The 19,932-nt window shown below is 39.5% G+C and overlaps 2 protein-coding genes across 2 annotated transcripts in view; one reads left to right on the forward strand and one right to left on the reverse strand.

The window, feature by feature from the left end:
• The window catches only part of ctbp1 (C-terminal binding protein 1), a 23,461-nt gene extending 13,141 nt beyond the window's left edge, over positions 1 to 10,320 (reverse strand). The window contains exons 1-4 of the mRNA XM_031587508.2: positions 10,103 to 10,320; positions 5,850 to 6,004; positions 3,185 to 3,329; positions 2,092 to 2,298 (exon numbers count right to left, since the gene is read on the reverse strand). Coding sequence (XP_031443368.1) covers positions 2,092 to 2,298; positions 3,185 to 3,329; positions 5,850 to 6,004; positions 10,103 to 10,142 — 547 coding nt within the window. The 5' untranslated portion in view covers positions 10,143 to 10,320. The remainder of the gene's footprint in view (positions 1 to 2,091; positions 2,299 to 3,184; positions 3,330 to 5,849; positions 6,005 to 10,102) is intronic.
• Positions 10,321 to 12,415: 2,095 nt separating this feature from the next.
• On the forward strand, positions 12,416 to 18,431 carry brcc3 (BRCA1/BRCA2-containing complex, subunit 3). The gene is made up of 8 exons (XM_012823578.3): positions 12,416 to 12,631; positions 12,901 to 13,020; positions 13,127 to 13,214; positions 13,533 to 13,621; positions 13,928 to 13,983; positions 15,190 to 15,321; positions 16,162 to 16,205; positions 17,863 to 18,431. Exons 1-8 carry the CDS (start codon positions 12,527 to 12,529, stop codon positions 18,009 to 18,011), a joined length of 783 nt encoding a protein of 260 aa, XP_012679032.1. The 5' UTR covers positions 12,416 to 12,526; the 3' UTR covers positions 18,012 to 18,431.
• The last annotated feature ends 1,501 nt before the right edge of the window (positions 18,432 to 19,932 follow it).

The raw sequence follows: 19,932 nt of genomic DNA on the forward strand, positions 1-19,932 counted from the left end.
TTTCTTTGTGCATATTATGTATTTGCTGTAAAGCACTTTTGAGCTGCATTCTTTTGCATGAAAGGTGCTATATAAATAAAGTTTTATTATTATTATTATTATTATTATTATTACTACAAACCCACACACACACACACACACACACATCATCAACACAGTTAATAAGATCACTAACACACACACACACACACACACACATCAACACAGTTAATAAGATCACTAACACACACACACACACACACACACATCAACACAGTTAATAAGATCACTAACACACACACACACACACATCAACACAGTTAATAAGATCACTAACACACACACACACACACACACATCAACACAGTTAATAAGATCACTAACACACACACACACACACACACACACATCAACACAGTTAATAAGATCACTAACACACACACACACACACACACACACATCAACACAGTTAATAAGATCACTAACACACACACACACACACACACACACACATCAACACAGATCTGCCCACTGCTCCTGGAGCCCCTTGAGGAAGGACAGGATGGGTTAAAGGCAGAAGGAAAATTTCACCGGCGATCCTCATCAGCATGTGTGTGTGTGTGTGTGTCTCGTGTCGCAGCTAATGCATGTGTGTGGTGTTGTGTGCTGTGTGACAATAAAACAGACTTTGACTTTAGACTTTGATCTCACTCTGAAATTGTAGGCTTTCCAGTTCTGGAAATGCTCAATACACATCAAATAGCTGCTGTTCCACTTTCACTGCTGTTCCACTGAAAGGTGACGGGGGCTATTGTCGTGTTGGCACCCAGATATCAAACAACCTCCCTCTTGACGTCAAGCCTGCCGTATTTTAAGTCATGGCCAAAAAGACGTCTGGGTTTTACTGTTTTCAGAAGAGACTTTTATCTCCTCTATAGAATTGTTTAGATTTATATATTTTCTTTCATTCAACCGTAGGTTTCTGTGCCTTGCCTCTTGCTACCTCCTGTTTTCATGTCTACTCTTGTTGATATGGTATATAAAACACTTTGAGCTCATGTGCTATTATTGTTATTATTATTGTTATTGTTATTGTTTTTATTAAAAAATAAGTGCATTGTGGGCTGCAAAATGAGGCAGTCTGACATGTAAACTTATAGGCTTCCAGGTATCCTGAAGCACGGCATAATCAGTAGAGGTGGGAGAAACGGATACAGTATAGTATGTTTGGCACAATATTATATTGATACAGTATAGTATGTTTGGCACAATATTATATTGATACAGTATAGTATGATTGGCACAATATTATATTGATACAGTGGTGCCAAGTATCGCAATATTTATTTATTTAATTTCATGATTTTTATTTTATTTTGGTACGTTTGTCTACTCTGGTAACATTGCTTCTGAAGTCCACAAGAGGGCGCAAGACTTTGTTTCTCTCTTGCATCACAGCGGAAATTGAAAAGGAAGTCTACAACAAATTTACCACACCAGGATGGTGGGGACACTCCCAGTATACGAAACGTAATATATGGGAAAAATAAATCGCAATATCAAACAGCAATACTTGCTGTATCATAAAATGTAAAGAATCACAATACTATCTATCGTGACTGAAATATTGCGATAGTGTTGAATCGTTTACCTCTGTGACAATTCCCACCCCTAATAATCATATTAGCATTAACTGTATTTCCCTACATTCTAATACATAGATAATGTCATCATATTTACATATTTTATCATATTTATATTTACTGAAGTTCCTATGATAGGTGTGTCAAAGCTTGAACTTGAATCTAAAATGCCACATGGTAACCATGGTTACATTTATCCTCTTTCCATTGTGTTCGCTTCTGGCCAATGATTGTGTTCGATACTGGCCCAGACCAATGATTGGCTACTGACCCAGACCAATGATTGGCTTCTGACCCAGACCAATGATTGGCTACTGGCCCAGACCAATGATTGTGTCCGATACTGACCCAGACCAATGATTGTGTCCGATACTGTACTGACCAATGATTGTGTTTCTGTAGGCTACTGACCCAGACCAATGAGTTTGTTTGATACTGACCCAGACCAATGATAGCGTTCGGTACTGACCCAGACCAATGATTCCCAGCGTCTCTCCTCGGATCCGCGCGGCACCGGATGCTACTTCCCGGATCTGCTCGACGCTCTGGACCCGGGAGCCCTCCCGCAGCGCCTGGTGCAGCCATGTGGTCCGTCGGTACAGGTTGAGGATGTGGCAGAGGGTGGAGTCGGCCGTCTCCTCTACAGATGCAGCCGGCATGTTACACACAGCGATACCTGTGGTGGTACAGGAGGTAGAGAAATCGGTTAGTAATCAGAAGGTTGCTGGTTCGATTCCCTGTCGAAGCGTCCTTGAGCAAGACACTGAACTAATTGCTCCTGATGTGCAGTGTGCCATCAGTGTAAATGTAAAAATGTGTATACATCCTTGTAAGTCGCTTTGGATAAAAGCGTCTGCTAAATGACTAAATGTAGTATAGTATACTATGATTTGAAGTATAATTATGTTACACACAGCGATACCTGTTTGATGAAACATTAGTATAGTTGACTGATCATTAGTATAATTATGTTACACACAGCGATACCTGTAGGATGAAACATTAGTATACTATGATCTGAAGTATAATTATGTTACACACAGCGATACCTGTAATATCTGAAGTATAAGTATGTTACACACAGCAGTGATATCAAACACTCATAATTGTGTCCATATGAATGTCTTTGAAGAACAGACACACAACATAATGTACCAAGAATATGTGCAAATAATGCCAAGCCTAGCTGTAATGCTGTGCTGGGTGGTCTCTGAGGTCATTTCTAATGGGGACTCATAATTATATAGATTATTCTAAAGATTAAAACCAAGAATAGTACTCTACCTGATCAATTTATTTATCAACGAGATTTGCAGATGTCAAATAAATAATAATGACTTTATTATATGAGAGCCACACTACATGTACGTCAGAATACCACATGAACACCTTTTATGTTCATTCTGTCTAGATTTAAGTAGAGGATGGACTGGAGATCTCTTTTAAAAGAATTGTTAAAAAAATGTTAAGTCATTAAAATCTTCAGCATTTTCCCCTTTGGTGATTCTGACCCTCATCATAATTCAGTCCTTAAAGAAACATCTGTGACTCGGCTCACGTACCAAGGTCTCCTGCGGACTTGAGATCAATGTTGTCAAAGCCACTTCCTATGCGAACGATAATCCGAAGTGCTTTAAACTTCTCCAGGTCTTCCCTCATAAGGGTGATCGTGTGATACATTAAGGCACCCACAGCCTCGTTGAGCACCTGAGAGAGAGGAAGACAAACACAGATATATCACACATTTGCAGATATGGAATTATAAGAACTTTTGTATCAACGTGCTATAGAATGTTTCATCGCGGAGTGATTTATTATTAGCTGTGAAAAGTCCGAGTTGGGATGTCCTGGGATATTCCAACTCATGGAACGTCTCTTGTCCAATCAGAAACAGCTAAATAATTCAATAGAACCCAATTGTTTTATAATTGCAGATATGGTTGGAATTCACAATTTAGAAACATAGCTTTAGTTTAAGGGGAGTAAATTAGGATCTTAATTCATGTAATTAGTATCTTTAATAGCATTGGAAATGTTTAGTAAGAATTATTATATTATTGCTCAGGACAAAATGCTTCTAAAATGTCTGGTAACTAGTCAAAAACTGAAACTGAAATAAATACCAATGGACAAGACATGCAAGACGGGTGCAACATCAGAGTCCACTAATGATGATGTCAACAAACACTAGATCCAGTCATACAAATACATCATTTAAATCAGAGTCCACTGATGATGATGTCAACAAACACCAGATCCTTTCTAACAAGAAGGGTGCAACATCAGAGTCCACTAATGATGATGTCAACAAACACTAGATCCATTATTACAAGAAGGGTGCAACATCAGAGTCCACTAATGATGACGTCAACAAACACTAGATCCACTCATACAAGACGGGTGCAACATCAGAGTCCACTAATGATGATGTCAAGAAACACCAGATCCGTTCATACAAATACATCATTTAAATCAGAGTCCACTAATGATGATGTCAACAAACACTAGATCCAGTCATACAAATACATCATTTGAATCAGAGTCCACTAATGATGATGTCAACAAACACTAGATCCAGTCATACAAATACATCATTTAAATCCCTACGAAACCCCCTAAGAATCCCCAATACCCTTTTCGTACGCGTGTTCGACCAGAGTTACCACTCAGGGGTCGCCTATGCTACCGGCGACTTAAAACAGACATTTTGCCAAATCACTTCAAAAACATCAACATTTCTCAACATTTCTGTCGGTGCAGTAAATGTCAGTAGGTCACCAGTGTGACAGAGTTCAAACTGTGTCATTAACGTCAGCTGTGTTTCACAGCCAGCTAAATTGGATCAAAGTAACTCATTTCATACACATGGGCCCACTGAGGATGATTTCTGAAACGACAACAAAGTGTGTCTTTTCTTACAATATCTCACCCCAACTGAAAATAGTTTTTTTTTAAACTGTGTGTTTACAGTTGGTTTAACCAAAAGATGTATTATGACAGTTTTACTGCTTCTGGATGTTTGTTCCTGAGATTAATAATGGCATATGTAGCACTTTGGGATACATGTTTTCAAATAGAGAAACAAACAGACATAAGCAAACTACCTCAAAGATGACTGACAGGCATCAGACTTCAGAGGATTTTAAAATATAATATACTTAGCTTCATGCTAACATTGCATGTAAATTCTCACTTGCAAGCTAACATGATTAGCCCTATTATAACCCTGCAAATAATGCATCAACAGAACTCTGGTCTTAATAGCAAAAGATACAAAATCTAAAAATGAAATCTTTTAAAAAAACGAAATATACAGACTGTATTTAATGTTGCCCTGGGTTACGACGCAGGTCCAGTCTGAATGCCCACAATCTGGGTCTAACCAGTGTTGACTGCCTTGGTCTGAACTGATTGTATTGTATTGTTATGGCGCTATATAAATAAAATTGAATTTAATTGAATTAAACACAGCTTACACCTTGATCACATGACCCTGGTCTGACCCTCAGGTACATTTAGTCATTTAGCAGACGCTTTTATCCAAAGCGACTTACAAGGATGTATACACATTTTTACATTTACACTGATGGCACACTGCACATCAGAAGCAATTAGGGGTTCAGTGTCTTGCTCAAGGACGCTTCGACAGGGAATTGAACTAACAACCTTCTGATTACTAAACGACTTCTCTACCTCCTGTACCACTGTTGCCCCTACACACAGTTGGTGTAAGCCTGCAGTCATTTAGATGATGTAACTCCACACAGGTGGTGTAAGCCTGCAGTCATTTAGATGTGGATGTAACTCCACACAGGTGGTGTAAGCCTGCAATCTATATGTCAGTTAGCACCGAGGGTTCAGGGGTTCCCTTGTGTTCTTCGGGGTTAGCAGGCCTGCACATTTATGAATTAAAAAAATCAACCAGTTGGTTTTAAAAATATGTGGTGATACAGAATTATATAGATGTGATTTACTAAATACAACGTGAAAGAAATAAAAAAATGTGAGAAGCAAAAGCAGATTCTATAATTCTATAATTCAGATATTATTTAAAACATGAGTCTTTCTTTGACCTTTTCATGGATCTCCGTGGTGGAGAGAGAGAGAGAGAGGGAGAGAGAGAGAGAGAGAGAGAGGGAGAATGAGAGAGAGAGAGAGGGGTAGAGAGAGAGAGAGGGAGAGAAGCAAAAGCAGATGATATTATTTAAAAACGAGTCTTTCTTTTACCTTTTCATGGATCTCCGTGGTGGATTGGGCGTCACAGAAGGCCACGGTGGCCACGTCCTTCAGAACCGGCATCTCTACGGTGCAGTCGCGCCCGTCCAGCAGGGCCACCAGGGGGCGTGGGTGCATCGGTCCGTTCATGATGGGAGGTCTGATGCCTGCAGAGAGAGAGAGAGAGAGAGAGAGAGAGAGAGAGAGAGGGAGAGAGAGAGAGAGAGGGGGAGACAGAGAGAGAGAGAGAGGGAGAGGGAGAGGGAGAGAGAGAGAGAGAGAGAGGGAGAGAGAGAGAGAGAGAGAGAGGGAGAGAGAGAGAGGGAGAGAGAATAGGGACACTGCACTCAGTTGTCAGTCTACAATATCTCTTTTTTCACTAAGAACAGAGAATAATCTACATCAGACATTTCAGACATTAGTAGATGCTCTTATTGAGCGCTGAGGACTGAAAGTCCCAGCACAGATACTGATACACGTGTCAGTAGTGTGTGTGCTCACTGGAGATCAAACCCTTAACCTTGGTGTTGTTAGCACAGCGCCTTACCCAGCTGAGCCCCAAGGATACATTAATATCATTTCAAACCATATCTGACCATATTAGAAGGCCGTAGGATCACTAGTCAATATCATGATGAAATTAATATTCAAAATATATTATTTCACAATATGTTATTATTATGCCCCATATGAGATGCAAACTCTTTACCACAGATTTATCATGCAAGTATTGTACATGACAAGAAGTGTGATTCCTCTATGTTTTCTACAGAGATTTTTCAAATGGGCATTGTCAAATCGAAAAGGAAGAATGTCTGTACACTAAACTAGTCCTGTTTCCAGCACACGTTCTCTAACTTGGTTTGGGTGTGCACACTCTACTATGTCAGATTTCATTATGAACTCTATCCTGATGGGACAATGGTCAGAATGCAAGCCTTTTAACTTAATGTTCAGGGCACATCACCACTGACTATAACTGACTATAACTTAATGTTCAGAGCACAGCATCACTGACTATAACTTAATGTTCAGAGCACAACATCACTGACTATAACTTAATGTTAACTTAATTAGATTCTTCTGAATGAAGAGTGCATTACAAATTAAATGAATTATTATTATTATTATAATGTTCAGAGCACAGCATCACTGACTATAACTGAATGTTCAGAGCACAGCATCACTGACTATAACTGACTATAACTTAATATAACTGACTATAACTGAATATAACTTAATGTTCAGTCACAGAATCAGTGACTATAACTGACTATAACTGACTATAACTTAATGTTCAGTCACAGAATCAGTGACTATAACTGACTATAACTGACTATAACTTAATGTTTTAAAGTTTTATTATTATTATTATTATTATAACTTAATGTTCAGAGCACAGCATCAGTGACTATAACTGACTATAACTTAATGTTATAAAGTTTTATTATTATTATTATTATTATTATAACTTAATGTTCAGAGCTCAACATCAGTGAATATAACTGACTATAACTGACTATAACTGAATATAACTTAATGTTCAGAGCACAGCATCAGTGCCTATAACTGACTATAACTTAATGTTCAGTCACAGAATCACTGACTATAACTGACTATAACTGACTATAACTTAATGTTCAGAGCTCAACAATATTGACTATCACTGACTATAACTGACTATAACTTAATGTTCAGTCACAGAATCACTGACTATAACTGAATGTTCAGAGCTCAACATCACTGAATATAACTGACTATAACTTAATGTTCAGAGCACATCACTGCCTATCACTGAAGCTGAGCTAAGAGGGCATGTCTTGCCAGCGCCTTGTGTTTTATCCCTGGTGGCCAATACAGCATGGATCAAGTTTTGGGCCTTAACCGTATTATTGTTTACCTTCACTACGGTAACCATTACCTCTGTTCTCATGAATGTGATCATAAATACTAAAGTAAATACTACTATAAATACTTTACATACTAAAGTTTAGGAATCAGATGGGCTGCAGCTGACTGGTCAGATCACAGTCATAGCGACAGATTCAGGTACACTTAATAATAATAATAATAATAATAATAATAATAATAATAATAATAAAACTTTATTTATATAGCACCTTTCATGCAAAAGAATGCAGCTCAAAGTGCTTTAATAGGCTGCATTTGAGTGGCATTTGGTATTTGAAGAATGATAAAGGATTGAATGGGAGAAAAAATTCAAATGAACTGGCAGGTTTGCAGCTTATGAAAGCACTAATGTATCCTCTCGTATGTACAGTACCAGTCAAAAGTTTGGACACACCTTCTCTCCTTTATTATTTTCTACATGGTAGATAACACTTTTTTTTGTTTAGTACATCATTCCATATGTGTTCTTTCGTAGTTAAAATGTCTTCAGTATTAATCTACAATGTAGAAAATAATAAAAGTAAAGAAAACACTTCTCAAAAAAATTAAAGGTGTGTCCAAACTTTTGACTGGTACTGTATCTGCACTAGGAATAGACTCATGAATCCTCTTGTATGTACAGTATCTACAGTAGTAATACACTAATGTATTCCTACATACATATGATGCTAATTAGCATGTGTGGCATCCCGACAGCAGCAGTGTGTTTTTAAATGCCCTGGATTTGGAATATTTATTAATTTACTCTATTTACTTGTTTACTCTTTATTTACTTGTTTACTCTTTCAAATCAAGGCATTCACTGTGCACACCTAAAGCAACCTGCAACCTAAACATCACATTGAGCTTAAGGAAGCACTAGACACAGGAATGCTTGATCTCAACAGAAATATCTGCTTTGAAAAGGTTGCCTTTAAGAAACAAGCCTGTTAATCACCATAAAACAACACAGTGGCGGACAGGATAAACACAGGATCCTTACAATCGATCAATATCTGGTTTAATGATATCAAATCTATCAATATCTGTTTTAATGATATCAAATCATCTTTTAACAGGAGCACCAGGATTTAGAGACACACCCCTCCTCTTCTCAAAACATGTACACATTCATTTAGGTGCTTAATGCCAATTATTAATGAATTAGCATTTTTTTTATCTTAATGCTACATATGTTTCTTGAAGTGACAACACCGCCCCCCCTTCCATGCTCACACACACATACACACTCACACACACACACACACACACACACCACACACACACACACACACACACACACACACACCACACATACACACTCTCTCACACACACACACACACACTCACACACACTCTCTCACACACACACATACACACACACACACACACACACACACTCTCTCACACACACACTACACACACACACACACACACACTCACACACACACATACACACTCACACACACACACACACACACACACACACACACACACATACACACACACACACACACACACACATACACACTCACACACATGAACAAATACTGAATTGCCTAAGGTGAAATATCCCATAAGATGGATATTTAAACAAAAGATTGTTTGTGTTAGTGGGATCTGTGTGAAATATTAGAGGATGATGCTCTGTTCACGTTCATATATATCCTGAAGGCATCTGTTTTAAATTAGCCAGCTTATATACAACACAATACAACGTAGTCAGTCTCACACTGTGCCCAAAGACCTCCGAAAAAATCTCAGTCAATGACTCAACCTGACACTAAGCTCAAACTCAGACATCTCCCCTGAAAAAACAGGAGCTCTATATGCCCAGCTGCTCCAAAGGTAATCAAAAGAGCGAGACACAAAAGCATACAAGCTGTAAAACACTCTCTCTCTTTTCTCCGTTTGTTTCTCTCCGCGGCACAATGCACAAGGAGGAGTACCTGCTGAAGCCCTTTCTGCTCCCAGCGTTAGGAGAGATAGTGGGCATTTCATTCCCCCTGGTCATGCAGCTGAAGCTCAATCTAAACTCAGCACTATTGTGTCCACCACACCTATTCTTCTTGATAACACACACACACACGAGTGAGATACAATCCTTCAGAAAGCACAACTAGAGCATTTTTTCTGTGGGTAAATGGCTAAGATGAAAGATAATGGAGAGAGAGAGAGAGAAAAGATGGGGGAGGGGAAGAAGGAAAGGAAAGGGAGAGGGGGAGGGGTAGGCTGAGTACTGTACGATACGCACCCCCACACACACACACAGACATACACGCACAGACACACACCACATACAAAGATAGGAGAATGGAGAGCTTAGTTTAGTTCATGCGTGGAAGTGCCCCAAAAAGGCAACGGTTAGCGGTTACCTAGAGGCAAGCCTTTGTTCAGCAAGTGCGAGCTCCCCATCTTTTTTTTCTACACCCGACAGGAAAAGAGTGTGTCACTTCAGCATTCAGAGAAATCCACAGCATATGGCGGTTACTTCAATTTTCTTATTCTTTTTCCCCCCTGCCCTTGAGTAACAATCGTGCACACATGCCCCCTCCCTCTCTCTCTCTTTTTTCTGTTGTCCACTCTCCCTCCCACTTACTCTCGTTCTCTTTTCCCCCACGCTCTAGTTCGACTCCTTCAGCCAGACAAACACGCATGCACACACACAGAATGCAAGTGTCACTGGGAGTGAGAGTGAGAAAGAGAGAGAGAGAGTGTGTGTGAGAAAGAGAGGGAGGGGTGTAGGGGGAGAAAGAGAGAGAGAGAGTGTGTGTGAGAAAGAGAGGAAGAGGGAGGGGTGTAGAGGGCTGCAAGGAGAGGAGAAGGGGAATAAGGTGGAGCTTACGCCACTCCACACAGAATTGATCTTTTGTTTCCTGGGGACTCATGGAGAGACAGGGGAGGGAACAGAGAGAGCGAGAGAGAGAGAAGAGAGAGAGAGACAGGGGAGGGAACAGAGAGAGAGAGAGAGAGAGAGAGAGAAGAGAGAGACAGGGGAGGGAACAGAGAGAGAAGAGAGAGAGAGAGAGACAGAGGAGGAACAGAGAGAGAGAAAGAGAGAGGAGAACAGGGAGAACAGAGAGAAGAGAGAGAGAAGAGAGAACACGGGGAGGTGACAGGAGAGAGAGAGAGAAGAGAGAGAGAGAAGACAGGAGGGAACAGAGGAGAGAGAGAGAGAGAGAGAGAGAGAAGGAGAGAGAAGAGAGAGAAGGGAGGAACAGAGAGAGAGGGAACAGAGAGAGAGAAGAGAGAGAGAGAGAGAGAGAGAAGAGAGAGACAGGGGAGGGAACAGAGAGAGAGAGAGAGAGAGAGAGAAGAGAGAGAGAGAGGGAGGGAACAGAGAGAGAGAGAGAGAGAAGAGAGAGAGAGAGAGAGAGGAGGGAACAGAGAGAGAGAGAGAAAGAGAGAGAGAGAGAGAAGAGAGAGAGAGAGACAGGGGAGGGAACAAAAGAGAAATAATCTCTGAAAAAGACACATTTTCACATATTTTCACCTCAAACTATTTTTGGATTTCATGTACATCCTAGACTTTTATAGAGTTGTATTAAGTTATTACAACCACAAAATCTCCATAGACCATTTCTAGGCATTGACAACATTCAAATACACTATGTATTTGAGTCTAGTACACAAACATTTTGTATCTCAATAGTTTTTCTGACATCAGAAAGAAATGGCGACTATACAAATCATTTGACATCTTTAACAAAATATGAAAACACTTAACAAAAAGCCTTCAATATTCCCTAACTTCTAAACATGTGTTGGATTGATGTTATAGGCCTTGAGAGAATTTCTTGGTTGGCGCACCAATTATATATAGTTTTGCTCTTGACCACCAGCAGATGCGTACAGTCTCATTACAATCAATATTTAGCCAAATCCAGGATACTACTAACTTACCACCTCTGTCCACATTTGTTTAAAGATGTTTACACTGTCATGACCTGTTTTGGTCTTGGGAACAGGGCAGATAAGCCAGTTGAGTTCAAGCTGCAGAATGAGTCAAAATACAAAGAAGCATCTAACTGCTAAACAGTGGAAAATAAACTAGGAACATCCAGTGTGTGTGTGTGTGTGTGTGTGTGTAGAACTGTAGAAACCAAACTAGGAACATCCAGAAAACCTCACGGGAGGACAAGAGGTAGCTTCAGTGTGTTGAACCAAGGCAGACAGACACTATAACTCTGTAAGGAGTTTTCTGTCAGAAAGCGTAATAACTGAGCTGCTACCAGCTATCAAATCAAGAAGTTGTTTCCATTAAATACCATGACAACTCAACTCAACATACCACCTTCCAGTCGGCCTATCCAGTCTGACTAACATCAAAAATGGCATCGTGTCTAAACACAATATTACACCACAGAGTGTATAGGTATATCTTTAAACAATTGATTCTACTCTTCAGCCTATGGTCAATAGGCCACATGTTTGAATGCCAGGTGATTCTTTTTTACAGTGTAGTTTGATATGCCAGACCAAAGCGTAGAAATAAAGGAAAGGCTAGCAACGCTATTGGTGCAATGGGCGATGTGTTACATACGTTACACATATGTTTAAATGTCTAAATGCTTTAGCGGTTTATGGATTACACTAGGCTGTGATAATTTCGTTCGCGCTATTATCCCGCAGCGAGTAGATATTCTTGGGCTTTTACTTTGAATTTTTCCTGTCTCCCATTCAGAAATCGTGACCGGAAGCGATTGCTCGGTTCCCACTGGCAGTCGGAAGTGTTGAGGTCCTTGAAATGTATAGTAAATAAAGCCAGGCCCTTACGGTGTCCTACTCTTGTTCTTATCATGGCTGTTAGTGCAGTTTATCTCGGATCAGACGCCTTTCTTGTTTGTATGAATCATGCCTTAAGTACCGAGAAAGAGGAGGTCATGGGACTGTGCATCGGAGAGGTAACGTTACAATGTTAGCTGATGTTTTAACGAGCTAGCAAAATCTAACATTCGTTTGTGCAGTCTTATGTTGGTCGTTAATTACTAATATAAAGTTCATTTGAATATAAAGTGTAAACATTAGCATGTTTCTTTTTCTGTGATATACTGATAAGATCTTAAGTAGTTGATATAACACTAACTAGTTAACTTACAAGTGTCTTACCCTAGCTAGCTGTAGAATAGTCATTAGTCACAGTTCTTATACGATACCTATGCCTGTTTGTCAGGTTGATACGAATCGTGTCGTTCACATTCATTCCGTGATCATCCTGCGGCGGTCGGATAAGAGGAAAGATCGTGTCGAAATATCACCGGAGCAGCTCTCTGCCGCCTCAACCGAGGCAGAAATATCCTTTAACCTGTTGTGCCTAAAATGTCTGGACTGTGTGTTTTCTTCCCTATTGCCAAGCCTTAGCACTGAAAAAAAAGCAGTTTATCCTTAGTAAGACATACAGGTTAGCTGAGATCACCGGGCGCCCAGTCAGGGTTGTAGGATGGTATCATTCTCATCCTCACATCACAGTGTGGCCATCACACGTCGGTATGTCTGACCGTTTTAAACTTTTGTCCGTTTTGTAGTAAGTTGTGCAACATGCACCTGTACTTAATACTTTCTTAAACTCCTTAGTCCATTGCACTGTTGCACTGTTTGTTTGTTTGTATTGTATTGTATTGTATTGTGTTGTATATTTTGTGTAAGCACACTGAGAGTCACTTTACCAAGTCAAATTCCTTGTTTGTGCAAACTTACTTGGCCAATAAAACCTGATTCTGATTCTGATGTTGTGACCAACACATTAACTGTGCTGATGCTATATTATTATTATTATTATTATTATTATTATTATTATATTTGTAGATGTGAGAACCCAAGCCATGTATCAGATGATGGACCAAGGATTTGTTGGACTTATTTTCTCTTGTTTCATTGAGGACAAGAACACTAAAGTGAGTGACCAGTTTGTTTGTATACAATTAATGTGATTTGTCTGTTGAGATCCTAGCAGGATATTATATATTGTATATATTGTAATTATATATTGTTTATATATTTGTATCGTATATATTGTGTTTTTTGGTTCTTATGTGTAGTACTTTTCCTATGTGTAGTACTTATTGTGTTTGTATGTTTTTATGTTTACTGTATGCACCTTCACACCAGAAAAAATTCCAAGTAGGTGTAAACGTACTTGGCAATAAATCCAATTCTGATTCTGATATTCACCAGCATATCACTTCATTTGTACTTTTCAGACGGGCCGAGTTCTTTATACCTGTTTCCAGTCTGTACAGGCGCAGAAAGGCTCAGAGTGAGTGTACATTGCATTTACATTTACATTTACATTTACATTTAGTCATTTAGCAGACGCTTTTATCCAAAGTGACTTACAAGGTATACACATTGCTTCCGGAGTCTTCTGTTCCTAGCCTATGTCTTGTTGATGAGAGAAACTTTCTTTCCTTCTTGTGAGAGAAGTACTGTATTATACTGTATAAGCCCCTTATAATGACTGCTAAAGTACTGTATGATACTGTATAAGCCCTAATAATGACTGCTGGAAAAAATGAATGACCACTGTGCTTCTGATTCACACGTCATTTCATTCCGCAAGTAGTCCGTTCACTTATTGTAACGGAAATGAATTGTAACGTGAAGTTAGGAATTGCATTGAATTGAATACAATGGAAGAACTGCCTTCATTAATAGCCTGTATGTAAGGGATAGCGTGGTGTGCTGGACATTCTTAACAAATAAACCCCAACAGGACGAACGTATCATCCTGGAGGGATTTATTTTTCAAGCATGACCGGTGGACCGCTTATTATGCGGTTACTTACCAAAACGATGCAAGACATTTCTCCAAAATGTCTCTTTTTTTTAATGACTTCATTGCCATTTCACGGCTTACGATGAAATAGGTTAATAGGATAATAGGTGGCTACACAACATCTGAAACGTTAAAGCTCTATTCGTATGAAGTACTGTTTTTTTTTTTTTCCTCATCGTAAGCCATGAAATGGCAATGAAGTCATTAAAAAAAGAGACATTTTGGAGAAAATGTCTTGTATCGTTTTGGCAAGTAACCGCATAATAAGCGGTCCACCGGTCATGCTTGAAAAATAAATCCCTCCAGGATGATGCGTTCGTCCTGTTGGGGTTTATTTGTTAAGAATGTCCAGCACACCACGCTATCCCTTACATACAGGCTATTAATGAAGGCAGTTCTTCCATTGTATTCAACTCAATGCATTTCAGATAAGCATGTTTACATGTTTAAGTTTAAGCATGTTTACATGTTTATGTTTAAGCATGTTTACATGTCTAGTGCTATACAAGCAGCATTGATGACATCAAATAAAACAAATCTCTCCTGTTTGTGATGGTATTCCTGTAGGTATGAGCTGTTTTTGATGTTATTCCTGGTATTCCTGTAGGTATGAGCTGTTTTTGATGTTATTCCTGGTATTCCTCTAGGTATGAGCTGTGTTTGATGGTATTCCCGGTATTCCTGTAGGTATGAGAGAATTGAGATTCCAATTCATGTGGTTCCACATGAGGCGATTGGTAAAGTCTGCCTGGAGTCTGCGGTCGAACTTCCCAGGATCCTTTGCCAAGAGGAACAGGACACATACAGAAGGATTCACAGGTGCGTCTTTAAAACTGGACTTTTGAATGGAAAGGCTGAATTGAAGTAATGAAGGTTAAGGATCTCTGTCTCCTATGAATAATGCAGAACAACTGGACAAATTATATCAGATGAGGTTAAAAGCTAAGCAGGTTGAGAATACGAATTTGTTCATTGTAAACTCAGCCATGAGTGAATAATATGCAGTAATAACAAGTGAATAATATGCAGTAATAACAAGTGAATAATATGCAGTAATAATTTCTAATAATATTGTGGTTAACTTGTCATGTGTCATTCCAATCAGATCTGTCTCTGTCCAAAGTGTGTTATGTTGCGTTGTCTGACCGTTCAGTCTTCAGACAAAGCTGTGAGAATGTTGCTCATTTGAGCTGCATTAGTTTTCCTAAAGGGCTCGGGCTCCATATGGCTAGGGCACAATTGCGCTCCATATATAAATACATATCTTCTTTTTTCTTTTGGTGGAGAGAAGAATACTGTTAAAAACTGAGTGCCATGGCCTTCTCCTGCCACCAGGGGTGTAAAAGAGACTACTGGTGAAGGCCACTAGGGGGCAGAGACCTAAAATAGACATCGATGTTTATTTTTTGATGTCTGTAATTCTAGTCACATTTACATAAAGTCATTTGGAGATAGTCCACATTCCCTATCCCACTTGAATCAGCTAGTCAAATAACAAAAGAAATATATTGCCAAACCGCAACAGAAAAATACAGTTTGAATATTTCTTGCATTCTCATGACAAAACCACAGCAGTATAATAGTACCCAATTCAAATGTCTTTCAGCTTAACACATCTGGCCCCCGTATAACAGTACCCAATTAAAATGTCTTTTTCAGCTTAACACATCTGGACCCCGTCACAAAGATCCATAACGGCTCAGGTACGGCATGCATTTGGTTTTCTGTCTTTACATTTACATTTACATTTAGTCATTTAGCACAGTGGTTCTCAAATGTTTTGTCCGGGGACCCCATAAAATCCATTTGCCAAGTCTCGCGACCCCCACACATTTTGACAGGATATTATAGGTCTAAATTCAGTTTCATCTTGAATGATAAGACTGCTTGCTGAGACAATATTAGTTTTCATTATCCACCCTGATGTAGAAAACACCATTTCTGATAGACTATACAGCATGTCAAAGCCTAATATATTGATGCACAGGGCAGCAAGATCATTTCGCGACCCCCAAAAAACGTCTGGCGACCCCACTTGGGGTCCCGACCCCTAGTTTGAGAACCACTGATTTAGCAGACGCTTTTGTCCAAAGCGACGTACAAGGGAGAGAATAGTCAAGCTACGACCAACGAGCAATAGAACCTGGTGTAACAATAAATACTACTTTACATAAGAAATATAACAAAATGACATAAAAAAGAAAAAGTAGTGCAGAAATGTAACTGCTGTAATTGCAAGTTACGCACTAGTCGAAGTGCCAGTTAGGACGGGAAGTGCTCTCTGAAGAGTTGGGTCTTCAAAAGCTTCTTTACTCTGAATTATCTGATTCTATTCTGATAATATTCTGATTCTGATTCTGATTCTATTCTGATAATATTCTGATTCTGATTCTGATTCTGATTATGAGTCTGGCTGTGTCCCAGTCATGATGAGACTATGGCATTGTACTCGTATTTACTTCATTCAGTTACGTCTGGGCGGTATATAGACAATATTCATATATTCTATGCTATTCTATACAAGATATAAGAAATGACCATATTTGTAACATTGAGTATGCAGAATATAGGCTATGCAGGTTTTGTGCATTTAAAACTGACCGCATTTCAACTGGAAAAAAACCCGGCACAGCTCGATCTCTATCGATATATACAAAGCAGTGTAGAACATTGTTGTATTTGTTTACTTTTAAAAATGAAAAATAAATACATTTCATTTACATTTTATTCTAGTCTATAAATGTAGATGTTATGGCAGGTCATGATGTATTTTTGTAAGTTTGGGCCGCGGGGAGACACCAGATTTCTCTTCGGGGCCTCAAACTGAAGACCTACAGCTGTGTGAAGCCCTTCAATTGTCTTTTTATTCTTTTTTTTAAATCCAGAAATGTCTTTTCATGTTGGAAACACCCAAACTTATTTGGGCAGTCTTTGACAGCACTTATATATGCTGTGTGCATGACATGTATTATTAGTTTTTACTTGAATTGAATGCAATTACTTCGATCTAGTTTCTCCTCAGCATATGGAGCTATGAGGGTTTCCTTAGCCATATCGTCCAGCCCTAAATTAAGCATTTCATTCTCTCCCCCTTAAATGATCCTTTCATGTTCTGGTCGACAGTGGTACAGGAGGTAGAGAAGTCGTTTAGTAATCAGAAGGTTGTTAGTTCAATTCCCCTGTCGAAGCGTCCTTGAGCAAGACACTGAACCCCTAATTGCTCCTGATGTGCAGTGTGCCATCAGTGTAAATGTAAAAATGTGTATACATCCTTGTAAGTCGCTTTGGATAAAAGCGTCTGCTAAATGACTAAATGTAAATGTAAATGTTCTCCTTTTTTATCTTTCTTTCCTGATGTAGTATTCACCAAGAACTTGTGCAGTCAGATGTCTGCCGTGAGCGGCCCGCTGCTGCAGTGGCTGGAGGACCGTCTGGAACAGAACACGCAGAGCATTCTAGAACTCCAGCAGGAGAAGGAGCGCCTCGCCCTGGAACTAGCCTCTCTTTGAGCAACACGCACGTCGGTGGGAGTCCATCCTCTTTTCTTTGTTGCCATTTGGAGAGATAGCACTTGTACAGAATAACTTTGAGAATGTAAATTAATTTGAGATACTCTTGTTGCATAGACCACCTGGCTAAGTGATTTAAAATTTTGTGGAAAACGGGTAAAGTTTGTCATTTCTAAAAGTTAATCCTACTACCAGGATATCCACTTATATGTGGAAGCCTTGTGTTCTTCTCACACTGCCAATATACCCACACACTTGTTCATCTCTGTCTCTCTGTCTCTCTCTCTCTCTGTCTCTCTCTCTCTTTCTCTTTCTCTGGTTCACCGTTGATCCACTCTGCCTCAATATACCCATATTTTGTGTCAAGAGAATTGTCCTGGAATGCATGTGAATTGCTAATAAACTATATTTAAAGATGTATATGCATCTCCATTATTCTGTGTGACCTCTCAGAATATGAACAGAAAACTGTACGGGGTATTTGTGGTTTAAGTTTTAGGTATTTAACAGACTCTTATCTGAAACGAGTTACAAAGATCCTGTCAAATTTAGGATAAAAACAGTAACAAAAGGTAATTTACAACATTGATGATGGCTAATATTAATAATAACATTGATGATGTCATAATAACATTGATGATGACTAACAGTATTAATAATAACATTGATGATGGCTACCTCATGAACCTCTGTATTGACAGACAAACAACTTACTCCTGAGCTATTGAGCAACTCCGAATCTGAGTGTGTGGATGTGAGTATACAGAATCAGAATCAGAATCAGAATCAGAAAGGTTTTTACTGCCAAGTAGGTTTTCACCTACGAGGAATTTTTTGTGGTACGTTGGTGCAAACAATAAACATACACAATAAACAATAAACAATACACATATTAAGTTACAGCAGGAGTGTGCAAAAAAGGGATTAGAGTCCGTGTTGGGGGGCGGGGGTCCCGGGCCTTGTTGATGAGGCCAACCGCAGACGGGAAGAAGCTGCTCAGGTGGTGTGAGGTTTTGGTCCTGATGGACCGCAGCCTTCTGCCGGAGGGGAGTGGCACAAGGAGTTTGTGTCCAGGGTGGGAGGGATCAGCCATAATCTTCCCTGCACGCCTCAGGGTCCTGGATGCATACAAATCCTGGAGAGATGGCAAATTGCAGCCAATCACTTTCTCCGCAGAACGAATGACACGCTGCAGTCTGCTTTTGTCCTTGGCAGTGGCAGCAGCGTACCAGATGGTGATGGAGGAGGAGGTGAGGATGGACTCAATGATGGAGGTGTAAAAGTTCACCATCATTGCCTTTGGCAGGTTGAATTTCTTCAGCTGCCGCAGGAAGTACATCCTCTGATGTGCCTTTTTGGTGAGGGAGATGATGAATACCAAACAGATTAGATTCATTGTACATTGACTGAATCCCAGTTTAGATATTTGCTAAAAGCTTTTTGCTAAATGTGATGCACATTGAAGATAGCAGATTTGGACCTGGACATTAGGGATTTAGGATTTTGACATTGGGGAAATGGAAACGCCTGATTTCAGTAAGCCAAAATCCCAACTGATATTGTGGAGTCATCCAGGGGGGGTAGGACAAGTACAGTTGAGTATCATCCGTATAACAGTTACATTTACATTTAGTCATTTAGCAGACGCTTTTGTCCAAAGCGACGTACAAGGGAGAGAACAGTCAAGCTAAGAGCAATAAAAAACATGGTGTAACAATAAATACTACTTTACATAAGAATTAGAAAAACGACCTAGAAAGGAAAAAGAAGTGCAGGAATGTAACTGCTGAGGTGCAAGTTAAGCGCTTGCGCAACAGTGATTGGAGAACCCATGGGAACAGATGATCTCACCTCAATCAATCAATCAATCAATCAATTTGTTTATTTGATCAAGAGGGACAGTGTACATTCATGAACATTA

This window comes from Clupea harengus, chromosome 20 (genome assembly GCF_900700415.2).
Source record: "Clupea harengus chromosome 20, Ch_v2.0.2, whole genome shotgun sequence".
NCBI classification, from domain to species: domain Eukaryota; kingdom Metazoa; phylum Chordata; class Actinopteri; order Clupeiformes; family Clupeidae; genus Clupea; species Clupea harengus.

Bases quoted from the DNA above. Each gene is read 5' to 3' on its own strand.
- brcc3 (XM_012823578.3), top strand. From the start codon at position 12,527: ATGGCTGTTAGTGCAGTTTATCTCGGATCAGACGCCTTTCTTGTTTGT. The intron at 13,021-13,126 runs ATATCCTTTAAC...AGTAAGACATAC, and splicing joins CCGCCTCAACCGAGGCAGAA to AGGTTAGCTGAGATCACCGG. The intron at 15,322-16,161 runs GTGCGTCTTTAA...TGTCTTTTTCAG, and splicing joins ACATACAGAAGGATTCACAG to CTTAACACATCTGGACCCCG.